At 36.8% G+C, this 19,848-nt stretch overlaps 2 protein-coding genes across 3 annotated transcripts; one reads left to right on the forward strand and one right to left on the reverse strand.

Moving 5' to 3' along the window:
• Window positions 1-34: 34 nt before the first annotated feature.
• ANKRD37 (ankyrin repeat domain 37) lies at window positions 35-2,754 on the forward strand. 2 transcript variants are annotated; one of them, XM_010953288.3, is made up of 5 exons: window positions 35-211; window positions 431-583; window positions 1,450-1,541; window positions 2,054-2,257; window positions 2,503-2,754. In XM_010953288.3, coding segments are annotated over exons 1-5 (477 nt in total). In that variant the 5' UTR covers window positions 35-184; the 3' UTR covers window positions 2,504-2,754. The 2 variants fall into 2 exon arrangements, with proteins under 2 accessions (XP_010951590.1, XP_010951589.1); XM_010953287.3 differs by lacking the exon at window positions 2,503-2,754 and having other exon boundaries at window positions 2,054-2,445.
• A 48-nt stretch (window positions 2,755-2,802) lies between these two features.
• UFSP2 (UFM1 specific peptidase 2) lies at window positions 2,803-19,822 on the reverse strand. The gene is made up of 12 exons (XM_010953286.3): window positions 19,744-19,822; window positions 17,060-17,138; window positions 14,210-14,393; window positions 14,062-14,128; window positions 11,711-11,868; window positions 10,904-11,096; window positions 9,456-9,602; window positions 6,688-6,852; window positions 6,368-6,492; window positions 4,871-4,947; window positions 3,922-4,046; window positions 2,803-2,969 (listed from the first exon to the last, which is right to left on the reverse strand). Exons 1-12 carry the CDS (start codon window positions 19,744-19,746, stop codon window positions 2,883-2,885), a joined length of 1,410 nt encoding a protein of 469 aa, XP_010951588.1. The 5' UTR covers window positions 19,747-19,822; the 3' UTR covers window positions 2,803-2,882.
• Between the last annotated feature and the right edge of the window lie 26 nt (window positions 19,823-19,848).

The raw sequence follows: 19,848 nt of genomic DNA on the forward strand, positions 1-19,848 counted from the left end.
GGGTTGGGCTGCTGGAGCTCAGCCAGAGCTGGGGCGCGGCGGGGAGGGACTGGCCCGCTCGCCCTGGCGATCTTTAAAATTCTGCTCTTGGGCGGCCTGCGCACTTTTTCCTGCCGGTCTGCAGCGAGTGCCCAACCGCTCTGCTCTCCTTCCAAGGACTCCTGTTCTCTACTTCAGGGGGGAAATGCTGTTGCTCGATTGCAACCCAGAGGTGAGACTTGGGACGCTTTTGTCCTGCAGGCTTAAGCGTCCGGATGTCTGTGGGGTCGGAGCTCTAGCTAGGGTGATGGTGGACTGACCACTGGGCGCTGCCGAGTCAAGCCTCTTCGGAGTTGGAAGGTTTTTAGAGTGGGGTGAAGATTTTAAGCCCTGGGAGGGCATGAGCCTGGACAAAGGTGAGAGGGGTGCTGGAGCTGTTCTTTTCTCGCAGGTGGATAGTCTGAAGCATCTGCTGGAGACCGGGGCCTCCGTCAACGCACCCCCAGATCCCTGCGAGCAGTCGCCTGTCCACTTGGCCGCAGGTGGCGGCCTTGCTTGCTTTCTTCTCTGGCAGCTGCAGGCGGGAGCTGACCTCAATCAACAGGTAACTAGGTAACTGTTGCTGTGTGCAACCCTCCCTTCCACCCTAGATCCACACAAACATTTCGTAGACGCCAAGATATCCAGTCCTTTCAGTTGTTACAAACATGACTGTCGCAACGATGTCCAACAGAAATTTGAGAACGTTTGTAACTTAAAAACTTCTAGTAGACACATTAATGAACTAAAGCAAAACATGAAATTAGTTTTAGTAACTTAACCCAATTAATCCAAAATATTGTCATTTCAATATGTAACCAGTGTAACAGTTACTGATAGGTACTTTACATTTTATTTTGATGTGTGTTCTCAATCGGGTGTGTATTTTACATTTACAGCACATTTTAGTTTAGACTAGCCACATTTCAGGTGCTCATTAGCCATATGTATGACTGCCGGCTACTACACTGGACAGCGTTTCCAAGGTCTGCAGCTCATTGCCAAAGTAACAGTTGCTCCACTACCAAATTAAAAGTCTCAGGATAGCAGCTGAAATACTACTTGTGAGGCATGCTGACAACCAATATAATTTACAGAGCTTTCTTAGGGTAGTTTGCACCTTCCATTGAATATTAAAAGTTTGGTTAATTTTAAAAGTTTTTTTTTTTTTTTTTACTTCTGTAGAATTCTATTATGCTTTTATTTACTTAAAACTTAACGTATGTAGCTGTGGCTGCACGTTTTCATTAATGACAACTTTGTATTTAATAGGGTACCAAGTGAACTTTATTTAAAAAATTAAAAAATTCAGTCCAGTACACTGCAGTTTTGTCTTCCTCAAATAGCTTTCTCAAACAATAGACTTCACCTACCAACTTTCAAAAGAAAGTATTTTGGGTAGAGACTAAAATGTGCCATCTTATCTGTAAGGATGTTTTTGGAGAAGCTCCACTACACAAGGCAGCAAAAGTTGGAAGCATGGAATGCCTCAGCCTGCTTGTAGCCAGTGACGCCCAAATTGAGTAAGTATGAAATTACTGGCTTCAAATTTGTACTTTCTTGGTTTAAACTAACCAGACTCCTGCAGCTTAATTACATGTGCTTTTAAAAATGGCTAATTGATAGTGTTATTTGAATGTTAACTTAAGCTGTTAATAATATCTGATACTATTCAAGTAAATAAAAAATGGATCCTAAGCAATTAAGTGCAATTCTTTTCATACATTACAGCAGTGTTACATCTTAGTTTTGATTTAGCAAATCCATTCTATAGACGTTCTTATTGATTTCCTTTTCGTAGCTATTCAATGTATTGAACACAGAATGCTGGTTCATTCATTCTAAAGATGCCCACTCTGTGCTAGTCATTGAGGATATAATAATGAGCAAAAATGGAATTCCTCTATTCTCCCTTTACCTCTTCTGTTCTGCAACCAACATTTGTATGAGCCCAAAGTGCCTTTTTTAGGAAGATACAAAAAAAGGCTAAGCAATTGTCAGCTGTTACTTAACTCATTTTTTGTCTTAAATTCAGTTTATGTAATAAGAATGGGCAAACAGCTGAAGATCTTGCTTGGTCATGTGGATTTCCAGAATGTGCCAAGTTTCTTACAACAATAAAAGGCATGCAGACAATAAAATCAAGTGAACAGTCCAATAAAGATCATTGTGTTCCAGTGCTCAGACAGAAACGAAGTTTTGGGAGTGAAGAAAATACAAATGGGAAAAGGAAGTGTTGGTAAGTAAGTCGTAATTTCTTCTTGCTCCCTCAAGGATCTCTTAATCAGCACAGGATTTATCATTTCATTTAAATATTGGCAGTCTTATTTCTAGTATATCTTTTTATTCTCATTAACACACTTTCATACTGGTTGCAGTTACTACTACTAGATTCTAGAGACCAAAATCTGTCCTGCACGGTGGAAGGTTGGGGAGGAAACCTTTTTAAAAAAGTTTTTAATGTTAGTATTTTTTTAACAACAGATGTCGTATTGGTTATGAAGAGGTGTGAAGAAGGTTTTCACTTCATGCGGATCTGCTGCTCAGCTACAACCTATGGGTTTTGGCTTGTCAGTGTGTCAAACTCCTTCTAAGAAGGAGAAAACTTTCTTCTAAGCGAAGATAACGTTGAAGAATACATGTATTTACATGCCTATAATTTTTTGGTTGTGCGTGCTTTGTCTTTTAATTTATTAAAGGAATGTCTCAAGAATAAATTCTTTTCTTTATGCAAAATTTACAACCTTTGGAAAAAAACATAGAAACCATCAAACTATACCCAGGTTTTAATTTGAAATTAAATTTATTCTTTATCAACAAATTTATTATATAACTTTACTGCAGTCTTTTGAGTCCAAGATATTTTAAATAATATTTGGTCGCTGGGGAAGACATAAGTTATAGTAAGCATCCTTGTTCCAAAAGTCTGGGCCCTTCCATCCACACCAGCCCTAGTTTGGGAGAAGGGAGAGAAAAATCTTTTACAAAATTATAGGACTACATAACTGAAATTGTAACATTTTACAATCCTGCTCTGTCAGCAGAATCTTGGAATAAGACTCTTAATACTTATATAAAGTATTATATAAAGATCTGAATTCCTATAAAGCATAGAAAAATAGCTTATTTGGGTCCACGTAAGATATAATTAAATGTTTTAAAATTCTATAGTACTTAATCATAGAAATCATACAAAAGAGAAAAGCTTCATTATCATACTGTTACTATCACATTTTATTGGTTCTAAGATGTATGGTTTTACAATTCTGGCCGATGATGTCAGGTGAAGTTTAACTGGCATCTGTCCATACAAGACTACTAATGATTTAGTACTGAAGCTACCATATGTGAGAATTAGTTGCCTGTAAATTAACTTAACTACCTCCTTTAACTAGTAGTTTAAACATCAACAAAGACTCTTAAATCTGTCTCAAATTCAAATCCTTTATAGAATGAAATTAAGTTATATGTAAATAAATTAAAAGTGGTCAAGCCTTCACAATGTCCAGCACACTGCTTAGCTAATTTCTGGTTTAATTCTAAAATTATAAAGGCTATATATTCCACTCTATTTCAAAGCATTGCTAGACCTTACTATATTTTTTTAATGCAAAGCTATAAAAAAGTCCAAAAAATACATTTATGAATTTTGTGTTCCATTATTGAGTTTAATGACTGAAAAAGCCTTTATAAATCTAACCTAAATTTTGTCTCTCACAGTTTACTTTAGTTCTTTTTTCCTATCTAGAGAGAGAGTCACTCATCATACCCTTAGAATACCTCCTTACAGTGAGGATCACTGCCCTCAGTTTATAATCCATTTTTCTGTTAGTTGCCAGTTTGCTATCCTTTTGTTCTGGGTTCTGTGCTTTGTAACTAAACCTGTGTTAAATGAATACTTACCTTTTCCAAAATAACTTGGAGATCTTCAGCACCTGTATAATGCGGATCTAAAATCAGAAATTTTATCTGCCCTGTAATCTCATTCCATGCAACTCCTAGTATTGTGTGGGCCAAAACTCCTCCCCCTATAGGAGGAAATATGACATGAAAAGGCACATATTAATCTCAACTTCCCATTCAATTCCAATTTTAGAAGATTATTTTGCCTATCAGAGCATTAAAAACTAGCCTACACTGTAAAAGGCCACATACAATGTCAAATAAACTCTGAAAATATAAAATTGCATCTTTAAGATAGAAAAGATACAATCATATCTATAATTATACAAGGTTTATATTCCACTGCTATATTCATAAAATTACCTAAACTGTAAAAAAAAAAAAAAAAAAAAGGCCACAGAGGGTCTAACTCCTTCCAACAGAGTAACAGGCACCACTGTGGGCAATGCTGCCTCTGCTGTGAATACCTCCAAAGGTGCAGCCCACCTGCTCATTTAGTACTTTCTGATATTCTGCTGAAATCCGTCTACCTACATTTCTTATACACCAGTCTTAGTCTGCCTTCTGTCATCCCAGGGGAACTCCTATTCCTCATGGAACCGTGACTCTTTAGCTAGTCTAATCCTTTTACTTTACAAATAAAGTCCAGAGGTTAAACAATGTGCATAACACCACGTAGCCAGCCAAGTTAATGACAACCCTCACTTATGCTTCTTTTCCACTCTGCTCTCAACTCTTTAAGTATCTGAACACAGTTATCACTTTTCTTCTTAGCCTTTACTTTTGTAACTTTCCAGCCACCTTGGAAAATTTAAAATAAATACCCAGAGGTCTGTAGGTATGGTGTAAAAGCTAATTTTAAAATGTTTAAAAATGCATGATTTTATGTGCCATTAAATATTTAAGTTAATGATAATCAAAAGAACCCAAGATGTCCAAAACACCTTACCGATCATTACTGGAGTTCCTTCACTCTGGAAATGATTAGCCAGTTCCCGTCCCTGACAGGCCATTTCAGAACCTTGGCTAAAAGGAAACCATTTTCTGTCAGATGAACTATGTCTAAGGTCAAATAATGAGCTTGAGAGCTAATGTTTTCTATCTTTTTGGTTTCTTTTTTGGTTATTAAAAAAACACTATAAATTTAAATAAAATTAAGTGGTAGGGAACTGACTGAGACAGCAATTGAAAGCAATACTACCTCTCTAAAAATTTAAGGCCACTAAATGTGCTAGGAAAGAAGACCTTGATTCTTCGCTTCTGGAACTGCATAAAGAAGGTCCTGGATTTTTAACGTGAGATTTAAAGTGGGCACCATGGTCACTCTGATGCCCAGGGGCTCTTATGGGTGGACTTAAATTCAGAAGAATGACTTGTAAGTGCTAGGTCCTTGTCTTCTCGCTGTCAGACTCTGAGTCTGTATTTCCTCATCTTTAAATGAGACCAATAGTACCTGGACCAAAAATCTCCTACATGACAGGAGATTTCAGGACTAAAGCAAACTATGTCTGTGCAGCCAATGTGAAAACTGCAAAATGTTTTCAAGTACAACATATTTTTAGGAAATATTTCAATGTCATCCAATTTTTCGTTTTGAGAAGAGAAAGATGACCAGATGAAGGAAGATTTTTTTTTTTTTAGAATGGAGGTGCCAGGTGGTGCTAACCCTTAGCCCTTGCTTTGTAAGTAGAGTATAAACACTGTTTTAATGGGCCCAAACTTTCACTTTTTAATCATTACTTAATTTATCACTACTTAACTTATCACTTGTTAGTGCTGACTTCCACAGCCAATCCAAATTGCAACTGTGAAATCAGATGTATTAAAGCACTTAAGACAATAGGGACAGTGACACTATGGTTATCAAGGTTGTGACAGAAAACGGACTTAAAACAAGCTCATAAATAAGGAAAGCTAGTGATGGTCACAGAAATCAACCTTATTTAATATTTGCTCATAGTTTATTATTAGAATTATAATTAAAATATATTGGAAAAGATAAAATGAATGTGTTATTTGGACACATTATTAGTTTATTAAAAATCTTAGTAAGAAAAAGAGCAGGAGATAAACAAAAAGGTCAGTCACAGATCAACATTTGATTTCTTCCTTTCAAGACTCTAATGATTTAAGCATTAAAAAACTAGACTTCCTGTAACTCTACTCAAAGTTGACATATTTCTACGTTTTCCTCTTCTAGACTAAAACTGCGTCTAGGCCAGACAAGCAGATATCACAAAGTTTACTCATAAACCCAAACACCTTCTTAAAAATAACCCCCCAAAAAATTAGGGTTAGAAAAATGAGGGTTATAAAGCAACGAGGCAACGCGGAAGAAGAGAAAAGAGTGAAAACAAACGTGGGGAAAAGATGCAATTTTTCTTTTTTAATGAAAATGACAAATCCACTTTGAAATGATTTCTCAAATTTCTGGAAGTGTCCTTACCTGACAAACAGTATTTTTGAAGTTACACCGATAAGCTGGTTCAGTACCAGCTGCACCTCGATGGAGCCAATCCACTGCCGAGATCCGACAAATGCCGCTGGCTTGTCCCCAGCATCAACTAGTGCCTTTGTGTATTTAAAGATACAAAAAAAATCCATACACAAGACAGCTATTAAAAATTATGTTCAGGGCAGTATATTGTTTTTCTTCAAAGCAGAAATAAGTCTGTACCATGAGGTAGTATGAATAATCATTATATGGTACTTTAAGGGCTAATAAAATGTACAATTGATTATAATTCAAAATGGCATGTTCCGTACCTGCTGAATTTCTCTGTGTGTTGGAATGGATCTCTCTGTGTATCCCTGGTGTCTGAACCAGGAGCAGATGGTCTGCAGAGAGCGATAAGCGCAGCCCCAGCCACTGTCATCGATCCGATCCTGCATGTAATGGTGGTAAGCATACGTGCCCTGGACCACGTGCGTCTATATAAAAAGAAGAAACAGGGTAAAATATCAACTTAAGGTAGACATATATTTAAGATATATACGTAAGATACATCTATATATATAATTACATTATATATATAAAAAATACCTGAGTCGTGTCTACTGTTCTCAGAGCTAGACTGGCTCCTTATAAAAATTTTTTAAAAAAGAGTTAACACTCCCTGACTCTTTCAGTGAGCCAGTATATCAATGATATAAAAGTGACAATATGAGAAAAGAAAATTATAAGAGAATACCATTCATGAACATAGATGCAAAAACTGAACAAAATACTAACAAACTAAATCCAGCAGAGAATAAAAAATAATAATGAATCATAACCAAACTAGGTTTATCTCATGAATGCAAATCTAATATTGTTTGGAGATTTGTACTAAAGGAATTAAGAGTAAATAGCATGATGCCTGTAATAATTTTCTTTGAAAACACTCAAGGGGCAAAAATGAAGGAGAAATGGGGGGAGGGTATAGCTTGGGGAGGAGGGTATAGTTCAGTGGTAGAGTGTATGTTTATCATGCAAGAGGTCCTGGGTTCAATCCCCAGCACCTCCATTAAAATAAATAGAAGCCTAATTACCGCCCCCCACCAAACATACAACAACTAAAAAAGGAGAAATGAAGCAAATATAGCAAAATGTTGACGTTGTTGCACATGTGTAACAAGAGACATATACAGTAATGTTCACAGCAGGGTTGTCTAAATAGCAAAAAACCTGGGGGAAAAATCATACAAATGTATATTATTCAGCAGTAAAGATAACTGAACTACAGTTAGCCACAATACCATGGATAAATCTTAGATACATAATATTGAGTGAAAAAACAAGTTGTAGAAGAGTATGCACAGAATGACACCATTTCTGTAAAACTCAAAAGCAAGTAAAACTAAAAGCTAAACTGTTGAGAGAATATATACATATATGGTGAAACCATTAAAAAAAAAAAGGAAGTGAATGATGAACACAAAACTCAGTATAATAGTTCCTCCTGGGGTGTGGGGAGGCAGAGGAAGGATAAGGAAGGAGCACACAGTCAGACTGGTCATACTCTAGTTCTTAAATTGGGTAGGGAGCTCTGCAGTATTTCATTTCTTTACTACGCTTTATAATTTACATGTATGTTACATGTATGTATTAAATGTCATACAACAAATATTAAGAAAACATAAATGCTTCCTGTATTTTTGTCATACAGATCATGAACCCATTTCATTGTGCAAAATCAATCAGCACTTATTCAGTACCTTCTGAGTGTCCAGGTGCTTAGAAAAGAATTATTAGGAATTAAAAATGAATCTATGATATAATATCTACCCTAGAAGAGTTTCAAATATAATCTGAGAGAAGAGTTATGTAATAATCTACTAAAAAACCATCAAGAGTTATGTTGTTTGTCAGAAACTCTAAGTTTTCTATTTCCTATTCTGACTCTGTGACTGTAACAGAACAAGACTTTCAACCAGGAATAGTCTCTCAAGATTTCCTCCCATATAAGCAAAGTAAGTGAAATCATTTAAGATCACTCAACTGTGGACTAAGGACTCATCTGTATACGAGTAACGGTGAGTCCTCAGTCAGGGCCCTTCTGTGGGAAGCTGGTCTGCCCAGAGCTCTTGCAGGTGCAGCTGCCGCCCCAAGCGCACGCTGCTGGCCAGAACCGGAAGTGGGCCCCTAACTGCCCTAGGGTCGATGCTGTATCATACATTCATTTTTAATTCTTAAGATTTCCTTACAAAGCACCTGGAGTCTCAGCAGGTACTGAATAAATGCCATGACAAGATGGGCCAATCAAGTTTTCTCTTTTGGGAATTTGAATTGAGAGGTACAAGGGGAAATCAGGCAGCAAGCGCAAGGAATGAAGCTGAAACACGCATACAACGAGCAGCAAGAGGGAAAGCAGGAAAGGTTACACCAAGCTGAAACAACGAGGAAACAGAAGATGAGGCTGAGAAAAGATAAAGGGAAGGAACAGGCCAGTCAGGATCAAAAGCACACACACAGAAACCTGAGAAGTACTTCAGGAGTCAACGTAAACCTTGAGTCTGAGGCAGCTGCCAGTCACAGGGCTGCTTTGTGCTAAGAAGCGCAGCTGTACAATTTCTATTCCTGGTTACTCATGAGACCCTCTCCTACTGGCCTACATGCATCCTTAAGGGAACCCTTCCCTCCCGCTCCTTTTCTGAGCTACCTTTGGTGAAAAGATCTACCCCCTACAACTAGGTACATGTGGTACAGGAAACACAGGACTTTACTAGCTTTTGCCTACAGTGTCAGTGGGGTAGAAACAGGCCCCTAGTTAGCATGATTTCTCAGCTTCAGAATAAAAGTAAAATTGGATAAGCCTTTAAAGAAATTAAGGAACAGAATTAATTAAGGAACAGAATCTATTCCCAACCTTTTTAGATCACTGTGAATTACTGCTCTTTTACTCACGATCATTAAAAGAAACGAGTGGGAAATTATGTTCTAGGGATGACACACATTATGAATCAAAAACAAAAACAACTAATGACAGTATAAGCAAAAAACAACTAATGACAGTAACGATTAACTGACTCCCATATGTAATTATTAAACTCACCATACCAGTCTCTACGTTAGGTGGATTGAGGTAACCATGCGGATTTCTAATGTAGCCATCTTTGTATGGTTCATCTGGAAAGTGGTAAGCATTAGCCCTTTTGAAATAAGGTCTGTCATGAGGCAGACTGAAGAGATCATGCAACTCCTGAATGAAATAAAAATCAACAGGAGAGAAAAGAAGTTAAATGACATAGATTCCTAGTCAGTAAATAAACTCAAACTAAAGATATGACACAGAGAAAATTTACTATATATTAATTACAAAAGTCATCAAACACACAACTTAACTATGGTGAAAGAGGGTGAGATTCAAACTAAAACTAAAAAAGATTTATTTTTGTTTATGTATATGGATAGAAAGTGGAAGGGAATATAGAAAAGTGAAAATAATTTGTTAGAGTGAGGGAACTGAGATGTTTTAAAATTATTTTTTATAACCCAGTCTGTTAAAATACATCCAGGCTAAAGACTGGTTTTGAAACAGACTTGTAAATGAGTCAATTGTAATTAACAATGATACAATTACATCAAAGTATTTAAAAAAATCATGCTTAGAATACTTGACAAATATAAGGCGTACTGATTGAATTACAGAGTAGAAATTGGTGGTATGAAACCAATTAATATGACATCAAAATAAAAATACACATACATGTTTAAAAGGCAATATATTCCTGAGTGTATACAAATAGGTAACAGACACCTTGAAAAGTCTGACTTTTTTTTGGTATCTTCTATCTATTCTAGCAGTTTGAATACGATCATCAGCTTGTGTAACTGCTGCCCCTGCAAATCAATTAATCTAGCACTTAGAGAGAGGTACAGTGTTACACCTCTTTTCAGGGACAGAGATTGGGAAGATGTTCCCAAGGTATAATTTGATGGGTGCCAGACAAGGCCACACATCAAAAATACGTACTCCCAAACCAGTCATTTTGCCAGTAAATCTCATTTCTTTAAATGCTGATCATGTTTTCTTTAAAATGCCTCTAATAAAACCCAAATAATCCTGGGAGGTAGAAGATGGACTATTACTACAAATCCTAATTAGAATCAGCATAAATCCTAATTTCCCTGCTCTAACTGTAATCTTGTCTCTTTCACAAATCCGCAAGTAATGGAAGGAAAAAGGAATTTATTACATTATACTCATCAGCTGCTCTAGGCAAGTAAGCATCTTTTCATGTCCAAATTTCATTACAGAAAAATAACATATGAGCTATACTAAACATATGAAATTGTTACATATGGTTTAGCATATTTTTTCATTAATAATACTTTAAAAAGTTACATGAGAACAGAAATTAAATAAGATGTAAAACAAACAGTCTGTGTCCACATTTTAAAATTAAATTATGAAATAATTTCCATTTATTAGAAACATATAATTGAATACAAAATGAACTACAGCCATATTTTTTCTAAGAATAAATGAACTGGTTTCACCTTTCTATAGGCCTGCAGCTGACCATCTGGAATTCCTGATGGATATGAAATTGTTACAAGATTCTTTCCCCCTGGTAATAAAAAGTGCAATGGTTCAGGGACCACGATAGATGTTCCTTTCATGTGTTTCAAAATGCATTTTTCCAGATCAGTTAGTTGATTATGAATTGCATCAACTAGAATTTTACGAACCCTGTAGGGGAAAAATATACAAGTGCATTAGCAAAAGTTACAGTGGTTATGATACATGAAAGCATTGAGTGAATATATCCCTAATATAGTAAAAAACAAACAAGCAAAAAACCCAAAAAAACCCCTTGTGGGGAGGGTATAGCCCAATTGCTAGAGTGTATGCTTAGCATGCACAAGGTTCTGGGTTCAGTCTCCAGCACCTCCATTAAGTGAATAAATAAATAAACCTAATTACTTCCCACCTCAAAAAAAAAAAAAATTAAAAAAAGTCAAAAACAAAAAAACTCCCCCAAAAAATAAAAACAAAAAAAATCCCCTTAGCTGGACCAGGTTTATTAAAGGAAGTTCTAAATAATGCAAAGTTAAATGTTAAATAAACTGTAAGTTTTCTTTGTGTAGATAAAGGGAAAACCTTACAGGTTTTGCATATTACTCTACTTCCTCCAATAAACACTTAATTACTGGATAGTTTTTAGTTTAAAAATAAACGAGTAAATCATAGTAAAAACATCACCAGCAACCCTGGTTTGCCTATATGATACTTAAAAATGGGCTCCGATTACTTCAGGGGAGGGTCCTTATTTAAATGTGGCAGTAGTATTATAAAATGCTTACTTTCCCCATGTTTCTTCTGGAGCAACAGACACAACCACATCGACTGGTAAAGTCATATTAACATAGTGGTGCCCTCCGCTTTCTCTTTCAATGATGGGCGTTACGGCTGCCAGAGGGGTTGACATTTCCAGCATAAGATCTATATTTACTATCTGATGCTGTAAAGACAAACAGTTCGTTTACAGCACACTGAACAATAATATAAAAGGTAAATAAAAGGACTTTGTAAAGATCATATAAGCTATATTATGGTAAACTGTTTAAAAGCACAAATCTTATCTTAAAGAAAAGTTTTTCTCGGCTTCAAAATTATCTGAGGAGAGGTGTAGAGTGAGTGAGGAGTGAAGACTGATGATGTATTTATAACCGTTAAAGTTGGGATAGGATCATCAGTGTTCATTACACTATTCTCTATACTTTTGTAAAGACTTAAAAAGAAGAAAATCAAATGAACAGGATAAAATAATCACAAACTGAAGGAACTAAAAAAGGTCCACTGACTGTATACCCCTGGTCTGAAGACATAAAGAACTATAAACAAATACTGAACTCTATTAGTAGGTTTGATTTTGACAGTGGTATGGAAAAATATTTCTAAAGATACTTTTGGTAGGTTAAACAAATTTAGCAAAATATTAAGAGTACTGGAAGCCAGGTTTCTCCCTGGGAAAAGGCAAGGAATTGTGTGATGCTGAAACAGCACTGGAGTTATAAATATGATTTACACAGGTAAATAAGGATGCGTGTGTTATATCTGTGTGTTACACATGTGTAGTATGTATGTACACATGTGTGTGCTCCTTGGAGAAATGGCTGATTCCTGAGCTGGAACAGGGAAAGTACATGATAAGCCTGGAACATTTTGTGGAAGGAAGAAGGAAGTACTCAAAAACAGTGCCAAGAGGACACTGGAGCCAGCCTGAAGTTTCTACTGGCCAAATTTTAGGAAATGTGAACATCAAAACAATGATAGTAACAGATTATAACTCATTGCGTAAGAATCCATGCTTCCACGCAGATAATAAATGGGGAAAAGGAAAAGCTCTTTCTCACAGTATAATGTCATGTAATAAATGTATAAGGAAACAACAGACTTGGAAAAATCATCACTTTGCAACCATCAGATTAATGGTAGTTTCTGGCAAAAATTATCTATCGATGCTAGGGTGGTAGGTAAAAATTTGATAAGAAATATGATACATACATACACTCAAAGCATCTGCCCGCAAGATACTTATTAATTATAAAGGGAAAAAGTAGCACCTCATAGTGGAGAGAACTGGGGGATACCACACTAAGTGACCAAAGTACCACCAACCAATATCAGAACAAACAGCACATGCCTCTTTCCTAAGATGTGCTGAGGAGGACACGTCTGTGGAATTCCTACCAACAATGACAACCTCAATCTGTCATGAGGAAGCCTAAAACAAACCCTAACCCAAGCTGAGGAACAGTCTACAAAATAACCGACCTGTATCCCTCAAAATGTCACGTTCCAACTGCTGGTAATTCTCAAATCCTTATCTACGGCCCACAGCTTCTTTGTACACTCCACATTTATAAATCTAACAGTTCATGGGGACACCTCCCTGATGTCTCAAACATAACATGACCAAAACTGACCTCATGTCTTCCTCATCTCCCATCTTTACCCAAGCAAGAAGCTGGTCATCCCACATCCAATTAACTTCCAAGTACAATACATTTTACTGCCCAAGTATCTCTTGCATCCATTCCCTCTTCTCTATGACCACAGCTACTGGTTTAGCTCGGCTTCTACTGAGTGGTCCCTGCCCACATCTCCAACTTCATGTCCACCCTATTTTACCTATCAGTCTGGAAAAACACGACAGCCATATTAACTGTATACAACTTCCTGCCTTGAAGTAGCAGCTCCATTTTATATCTCCAATATCTGGCAAAGTTTGTGGCACATGGCAGATACTCAACAGCATTGGTTCAAAAATCAACAGAACAAAAACAGTGTGAAGAAAAGTAAATCATTTATTATTTACTATCTTATATAGCATAATGTGTCACTGTCATGTTTCAGAATGATTCCTTTTAATCTTTACATAATTTGTAAACGTACTCAAACTGTTTTTTTTTTTGTGGGAACAAAGAAAGCATCTAAAAAACTCATTTAAGATATGTATTATCATGGGAAAAGTGTTTAGATATGTGAAACAGAGATAGAACCTCTGGCAAGTCATTTAATCTTTGTAGATCTGAATAATCTGATCTATAAAAAAATAAGAGAGTTGGGTTAAGTAATTTCTAAGATCTCACTTGATTCCAAATTATAGGATTTAAATTTTTACCGCTAAGAAGACAAGTGATTTGCTTACCGTGTCTGACAACTTTCTGTCTTTCTTCTTCATGAATTTTCGTTTTGTATCTTCTTCCTGTTCAAATCTAAATTTTTAATACACAAAGATGTTTAAAATATGAAATGATGCTGTGAAAACAATTCTAGCAGTCTTCAAGCATACTCACTGAATAAATCGCATTATGTTCTTACAAGCAGAACTATCAGTCAGTTCTCCTGGAATGGTGTTCATGTCACTGTTAGGCCATATATACACTGAGCTGTGGCCAATTCTGAACACAAGCGCATTTGAAGAAAGCTTGGTTGACAGGTCACTCAACACATGTTTTAGTGCTTTCTTGACAAAAATTTCTAAGTTAAAAGAATATTAATAGAAGTTAATAAGAAAAAATTTTAACTTTTTAACATTAATTCTTCCAAACACACAGAAGTAGAGCACAGTAAAACTGATTCCCAAATATCCATTCCCCAGGTTCCATAATTATGAAAAAATTTTTGCCACTTTTTAAAAACTGAGATAAAATTCACAGACCATAAAATTCATTCTTTTAATGTGTACAATTTAGTTGCTTTTTACAATCATCACTATCTAATCCTAGAACACTTCATCACCCCAAAAGAAACCCAGGACTTACCAGGGGTCACTCCCCACTTCCCTACACTCACCCATGGCAATCACTAACCTACTTTTGGTCTCTACAGGTCTGCCTATTTCTGGACATTTCATATAAATGGAATCACACATTATATGGCCTTTTGTGTCTCATTTCTTTCACTCAGCATAAAATTTTCAGGATTCATCCATATTGTGAATTCATCCATAGCAAGAATCAGTATTTCACCACTTTATGTGGCTGAATAATATTCCACTGCATGAATATAACACATTTTGTTTATCCATTCATAAGCTGATACACATTTGGGTTGTTTCTATTTTTTGATTATCATGAGTAATGCTATGAACACCTGTGCCTGAATTACTGTGTCAATATATGTTTTCATTTCTGTTAGGTGATCACCTACAAGCAGAGCTACAAGGTGACTCTGTTTAACTATTTGAGGAACTGCCAAACTGTTTTCTAAAGGAGCTGCACTATTTTATATTCCCACCAGCAATGCATGAGGATTCCCGTTACTTTCAAAATACCATATTATTTATAGCAATAAAACTGTTGAATGAAATTTAAATTTCTTTGTAGTTCTTTTCTTCCTTGGACTACATCCCACTAAGACTGTTCAAAGTACTGTGCTCTCAAGTCCCAATTCTATTCTCTGTGTGGTATGTCATCAACTTGATATTTCTTTGACTTTATTTTCTAGTATTTTCTCTTGACATGATTTTTTTGAATATGTAAAACATTTTCATGGACCCAAAGTCAAAACTTTTAAGAAGATATATCTGAAGAAAAAGACAATACTTATATACTTGTCCTAGCTTTATACTCCTAACCATGTGTAACCCTGTGGTTAAGATATTTAACTATGACATAGATAGCTTGATAAATAAACACACTGGTGGTAGAGAAAAGATTACTTACACAAAACAAATTTAAAGACATCCTGATACATTCAGAAAGCCAAATTTAATGGTTTTTAGCTGCACTACAAAAAACAAACATAATTCCTGGATTACCTTATCTCTGAAGGACCATGAGGTAAAGTAATCTAAAACAATTGTGATGTCTTTAAAGTTAGGTACCTCTTTCCTCTATATTTCCTCATTAATAATTCCCTGACACTGAGTATTTGAAGGGGTTTGATACAGGAGGAGGAAATCTACCAAGTCAGGGGACAAGCTCATACATGTAGCTTACTAGGTAGAAAGTATCTGCAGCCCTTGTTTACATTTGAAATTACATCATTATAGCTGTTGATTAATAAATCAATTATACTTTGCAGTAACTTCATAGCAAATTATAACTTCAATTTATATTAAGTTGTGAATATAAGGCTTTATCCACACAAGCTACATATTAGGGAACAACTCTACTTTACTAACAAGAGGGGCTTAAAAATGAGTTTGATTTAGTCCTTGTAAAATGATTCTCATCTTGATAGCACAATAGAGAATCACCTAAAAAGTTTACTGATGCCTGAGTCTCTGTCCTAGGGACTTACTTTTAATTGCTCTGGGAGTGGGGACTGGAATGTGGACTAAGATTGAGAATATCTTTTAGTATGAAGGGACGGGTCAGGAAGTACTTTCTGCATTCTCTCCCTTCCTCTTTCCATGGGGCCAGAAACAACAGTCAGCTGGTGATCTCCTTCAAAGAACTCTGACACTTTCTATTCCTTGTCTCTCTGAACTTCTCTGTGGCTCCTGACACCACTGATCATACTTTTCATGTGTGATTTCACTTACCATCAAGGTGTTGACTATCATCCTTAAGAGATATTAAGTTCTCCATCTCCAATTCTGACCATTCTCATTAAGTTTCAGACTCAAATTACCAAATGCCTGTTGGGAATGGGCACCTGACATACTGTGGCATCTCAAATGAAACACACCTCCAACACAGCTCCTCATCTGCCTCCTCTGGTATTCTTTACCTCAATTAGTGGTGGCAATCAGAAACAGGAAGACATCCTAGAATCTGGTTAAACAAACCCTGCTGATTTTTCTCCCTAGAGCTTGCCTACCATTCCTAAACAACACGACATTCAAGAGAGTGCGCTCTGGAGACTCAGGATTACGCACAGTTGCAAGTCTTTAATGTACAAGTCTGGGTGCCTTGTTTACATTGTGCTCACTGTGGATATTTATATTTATTGTGACAATTTTCTGCCAGAGGCAGTAAAGTTTCTTAAGAAAGGGGACACTTTTTTCTAATGTGTGCAGAAGACCTGAATGGGTGAGGGGTGGTACTGGAATAAAGCACCTAAATTTAAACCCAATTTATATCACTTACTAACTGTGTGATCTTAGTTTATTCATCCTGTCTTTCACTCAGTTCTATCTGAAAAATGGAGATAATCTCAGTATATTTCGTTATCAATAAGTTTTATGGTGGACCTACCATCAGCAGTAGCTAGCTGAAAAGCTAGATCAAGGCCTCCTCTTATTCTGAAAAGTATATCCATAGTCTCTGAAATCACCTAAGATAAATAAAACAAAAATTCCATTGTAAAACAAACCAACTCATCCTCATATAAGTTAGACTCTAACTGAATTTAGGTTAAGGCATTAATTAACCTTGACTCTTCAAATTATTTTGTGAGTTAATACTTGTCTTATGGAGGGAAAACAAAATACCCTAAATTCTAAATTAGGGCTTCTTTACCTTTGTTCCACAATGAAACCACCCAAGGAGCCTAAGATACTGACACCTGGGCTGCACCCCCAGAGATTCTGATTATTGGTATGAGGAGGATATAGGCACAAGAATATTTAAAATCTCCCCCATGCCAGTGAGGAGCACAGCTCTAAGACAATATTTCTAAATTATAATCCTAACAATTATAGGGTTTAACAATGACATTAAAAAACCAATGGTAAAGAACATTGAACATTATGATAACAAACTGGTAGTCAAGACAATGAGAGGAAACTAATATATCACTGATGGGGGAATATAAACTCTTAGAACTCTTCACAGGGTGATGTGGCAATAAGATTCAGAAGTCTTATATTCACATTCTTGACCTAGTAATTCTGCATTTAAAAAATTTACTCTAAGGAAGTCTGCAAAACACACAAAGTTTCAGGTATAAGGGTGTTAACCTAAATGTCAGCAGAGGAGGTTGATTAAATAATTATGAATTATAGAACCATAAATAATCATGCTTTACAAGAATATTGAATGGCACAGGAAAATGCTTCCAACTTACAAAGGGGAAAAAAAAACACTTATAAAATGGAATCTATCAGCAGTTCTTAGTTTGGGTCCCTATGCTGAGTTTCAGGTAGTTGATGACATAAAACAAAAGACGTATCATTGTGCTGGCAGGGGAGGGGTGGGAAGGAGGAAAGGAACGTCTGGAAAGAGGTGTCAAAGACTTCATTAGAATCTCAAAATACATCCCAAACAGGCTGAAGAACTGTACTACACAGTAAGAACCCTGTTTTGAAATAAATGGATAAGGACTAACATTTACTGAGCTCTTAAAAAGTAAAAGGCACTATGCTAAATGACTGAACATGTATTAACTCTGATCCTCAGAACATTACAAAGCAGGTACCATTACTGTTTTTCTCATTTATAAATCACATTTTTAAAAGGGTGACTGCTTTTATTTATTCCATAAGTTGTAACCTGTTGAAAGGCCATACCCTTTGCCTTAATTCTACTTCTTGGAATTTATACTAAGGAAATAGTCAAGAAAGTTCAGGACAAATTTAGCTTCCTTGCTGTCCACTTACCATACTATTGTTCTTCATAGTGAAAAAAAAAAAAAAAAGAAAGAAAAGAAAAGAAAAAAGAAAGCACTTAAATAGCTACTATCAATAAGAAATAAAGAACAATAGTATCATACAAAATACTACTCACTCATCTGAGTAAAAAATGTTTAATGACAATGAAAGTTAACAAGACAAGCAAGAGCAAATTTAACTGTTACTGTATGAGTTTGCAAAATTTTATCACTCAAGTGTGTTTTTTCTTCTGTAAAGCTGGAAAAATATACAACTTCACAGGGTTGTTGTGAAGGTTCCATAAGAAATCATATGTGAAAGCACTAGAAACCCCCTAGACTTCTGAATTGAGATCCTCTCTGAAGAAATAACACTTAAGCTTAGATCTGAGGGTAAGTTGGTAAGCGTGTGAACGATTCCAAAAGAAAGACAGGGGTGGCGGTGGAAGAGTCCCTTCCAGGCAGGGGCTCAGACTGCTGAAAGCCTACTTAAAAGATCATTTTAGACACCACGGCAGATGGTTAGATCTGAGGGTAGCAAAGATAAGGATGGTTATAGCAGAGACAGTGACAAGTGACAGCCATTTAGAAGTAGAATCCATAGGATTTGATTGCTGAACAGATGTTCAGGAGTTGAGAAGAGGGAAACGTCAAGGATGACATCCAAGTTTTTGGCGTGAACAAGGGTGGGGTGGATGGTGGCGCAATGAACTGAGACGGGAATCACTGTAGGAAGAGCAGGTGAGAGATGAGAGGAGGTGGGAAGAGTAAGTCAGTTTTGAACTTACTGCGTCTGAGATACATATGAGCTATACAAGTGGAGGTATAAGCTATTAGATATGCGAATCTGGCGCTCAGAACAAACGTCTAAGCTGTAGATACAAATTTTGGAGAAAGTATAGGGTGTAAAGAAAAGCGCTAAACACATCTAGGATATGGATTGGAGAACCTAGCTAAGCAATTAGGAAGGAAACTAGCGGAGCGTGACATCACAGGAGCTAAGGGTAAAGGGTATTTGGAAAGTTACTCATATCTTTCCCAGTTCCAGTCCTTCTTCAAAACCTTCAAAACCGTCTAATAATCTCTCATTTTCAAAATGCATACACAAGGAGAAGCTGCAGGGAGCGCGTATCCAAACGCGGCAGAGCGGAGGGCTAGGGTGCAAAAACTGTGCAGGGTAGTGGCCCTCCGGGAAGAGGCCGAGGACAAGGCCGCCCAGACCACGGAGTTCTCAGCTGCCACGGTGGGCCGCGGCAGAACCAGTTCTTTCAAGGGCTGTGGAGTCGTACTCGTGGCGGCTACCGAAGCCTGAAGGGAAACGCTGGAGTGGGAGGCGAACTGGGGTACTCACCATGCCTGCGACGCGGCGCTGATGCAAGGCCTACGTCCGCCCGCAGCTCAAGAGGCTGGCCCGGAAGTGGCGTCACCGAGGGGCGGGGCTTGAGGACGCCGACTA

Source organism: Camelus bactrianus, chromosome 26 (genome assembly GCF_048773025.1).
Source record: "Camelus bactrianus isolate YW-2024 breed Bactrian camel chromosome 26, ASM4877302v1, whole genome shotgun sequence".
Lineage (NCBI taxonomy): Eukaryota > Metazoa > Chordata > Mammalia > Artiodactyla > Camelidae > Camelus > Camelus bactrianus.

What these genes read in the sequence shown, in the direction of transcription:
- ANKRD37 (XM_010953287.3), top strand. Translation starts at nt 185, where the DNA reads ATGCTGTTGCTCGATTGCAACCCAGAG. An exon ending in GAGCTGACCTCAATCAACAG is followed by an intron (nt 584 to 1,449) that starts GTAACTAGGTAA and finishes CTTATCTGTAAG; the next exon opens with GATGTTTTTGGAGAAGCTCC. An exon ending in GCCAGTGACGCCCAAATTGA is followed by an intron (nt 1,542 to 2,053) that starts GTAAGTATGAAA and finishes TCTTAAATTCAG; the next exon opens with TTTATGTAATAAGAATGGGC.
- UFSP2 (XM_010953286.3), bottom strand. An exon ending in CACACAGAGAAATTCAGCAG is followed by an intron (nt 6,493 to 6,687) that starts GTACGGAACATG and finishes AAATACACAAAG; the next exon opens with GCACTAGTTGATGCTGGGGA. An exon ending in AGGAACTCCAGTAATGATCG is followed by an intron (nt 4,047 to 4,870) that starts GTAAGGTGTTTT and finishes TTCCTCCTATAG; the next exon opens with GGGGAGGAGTTTTGGCCCAC.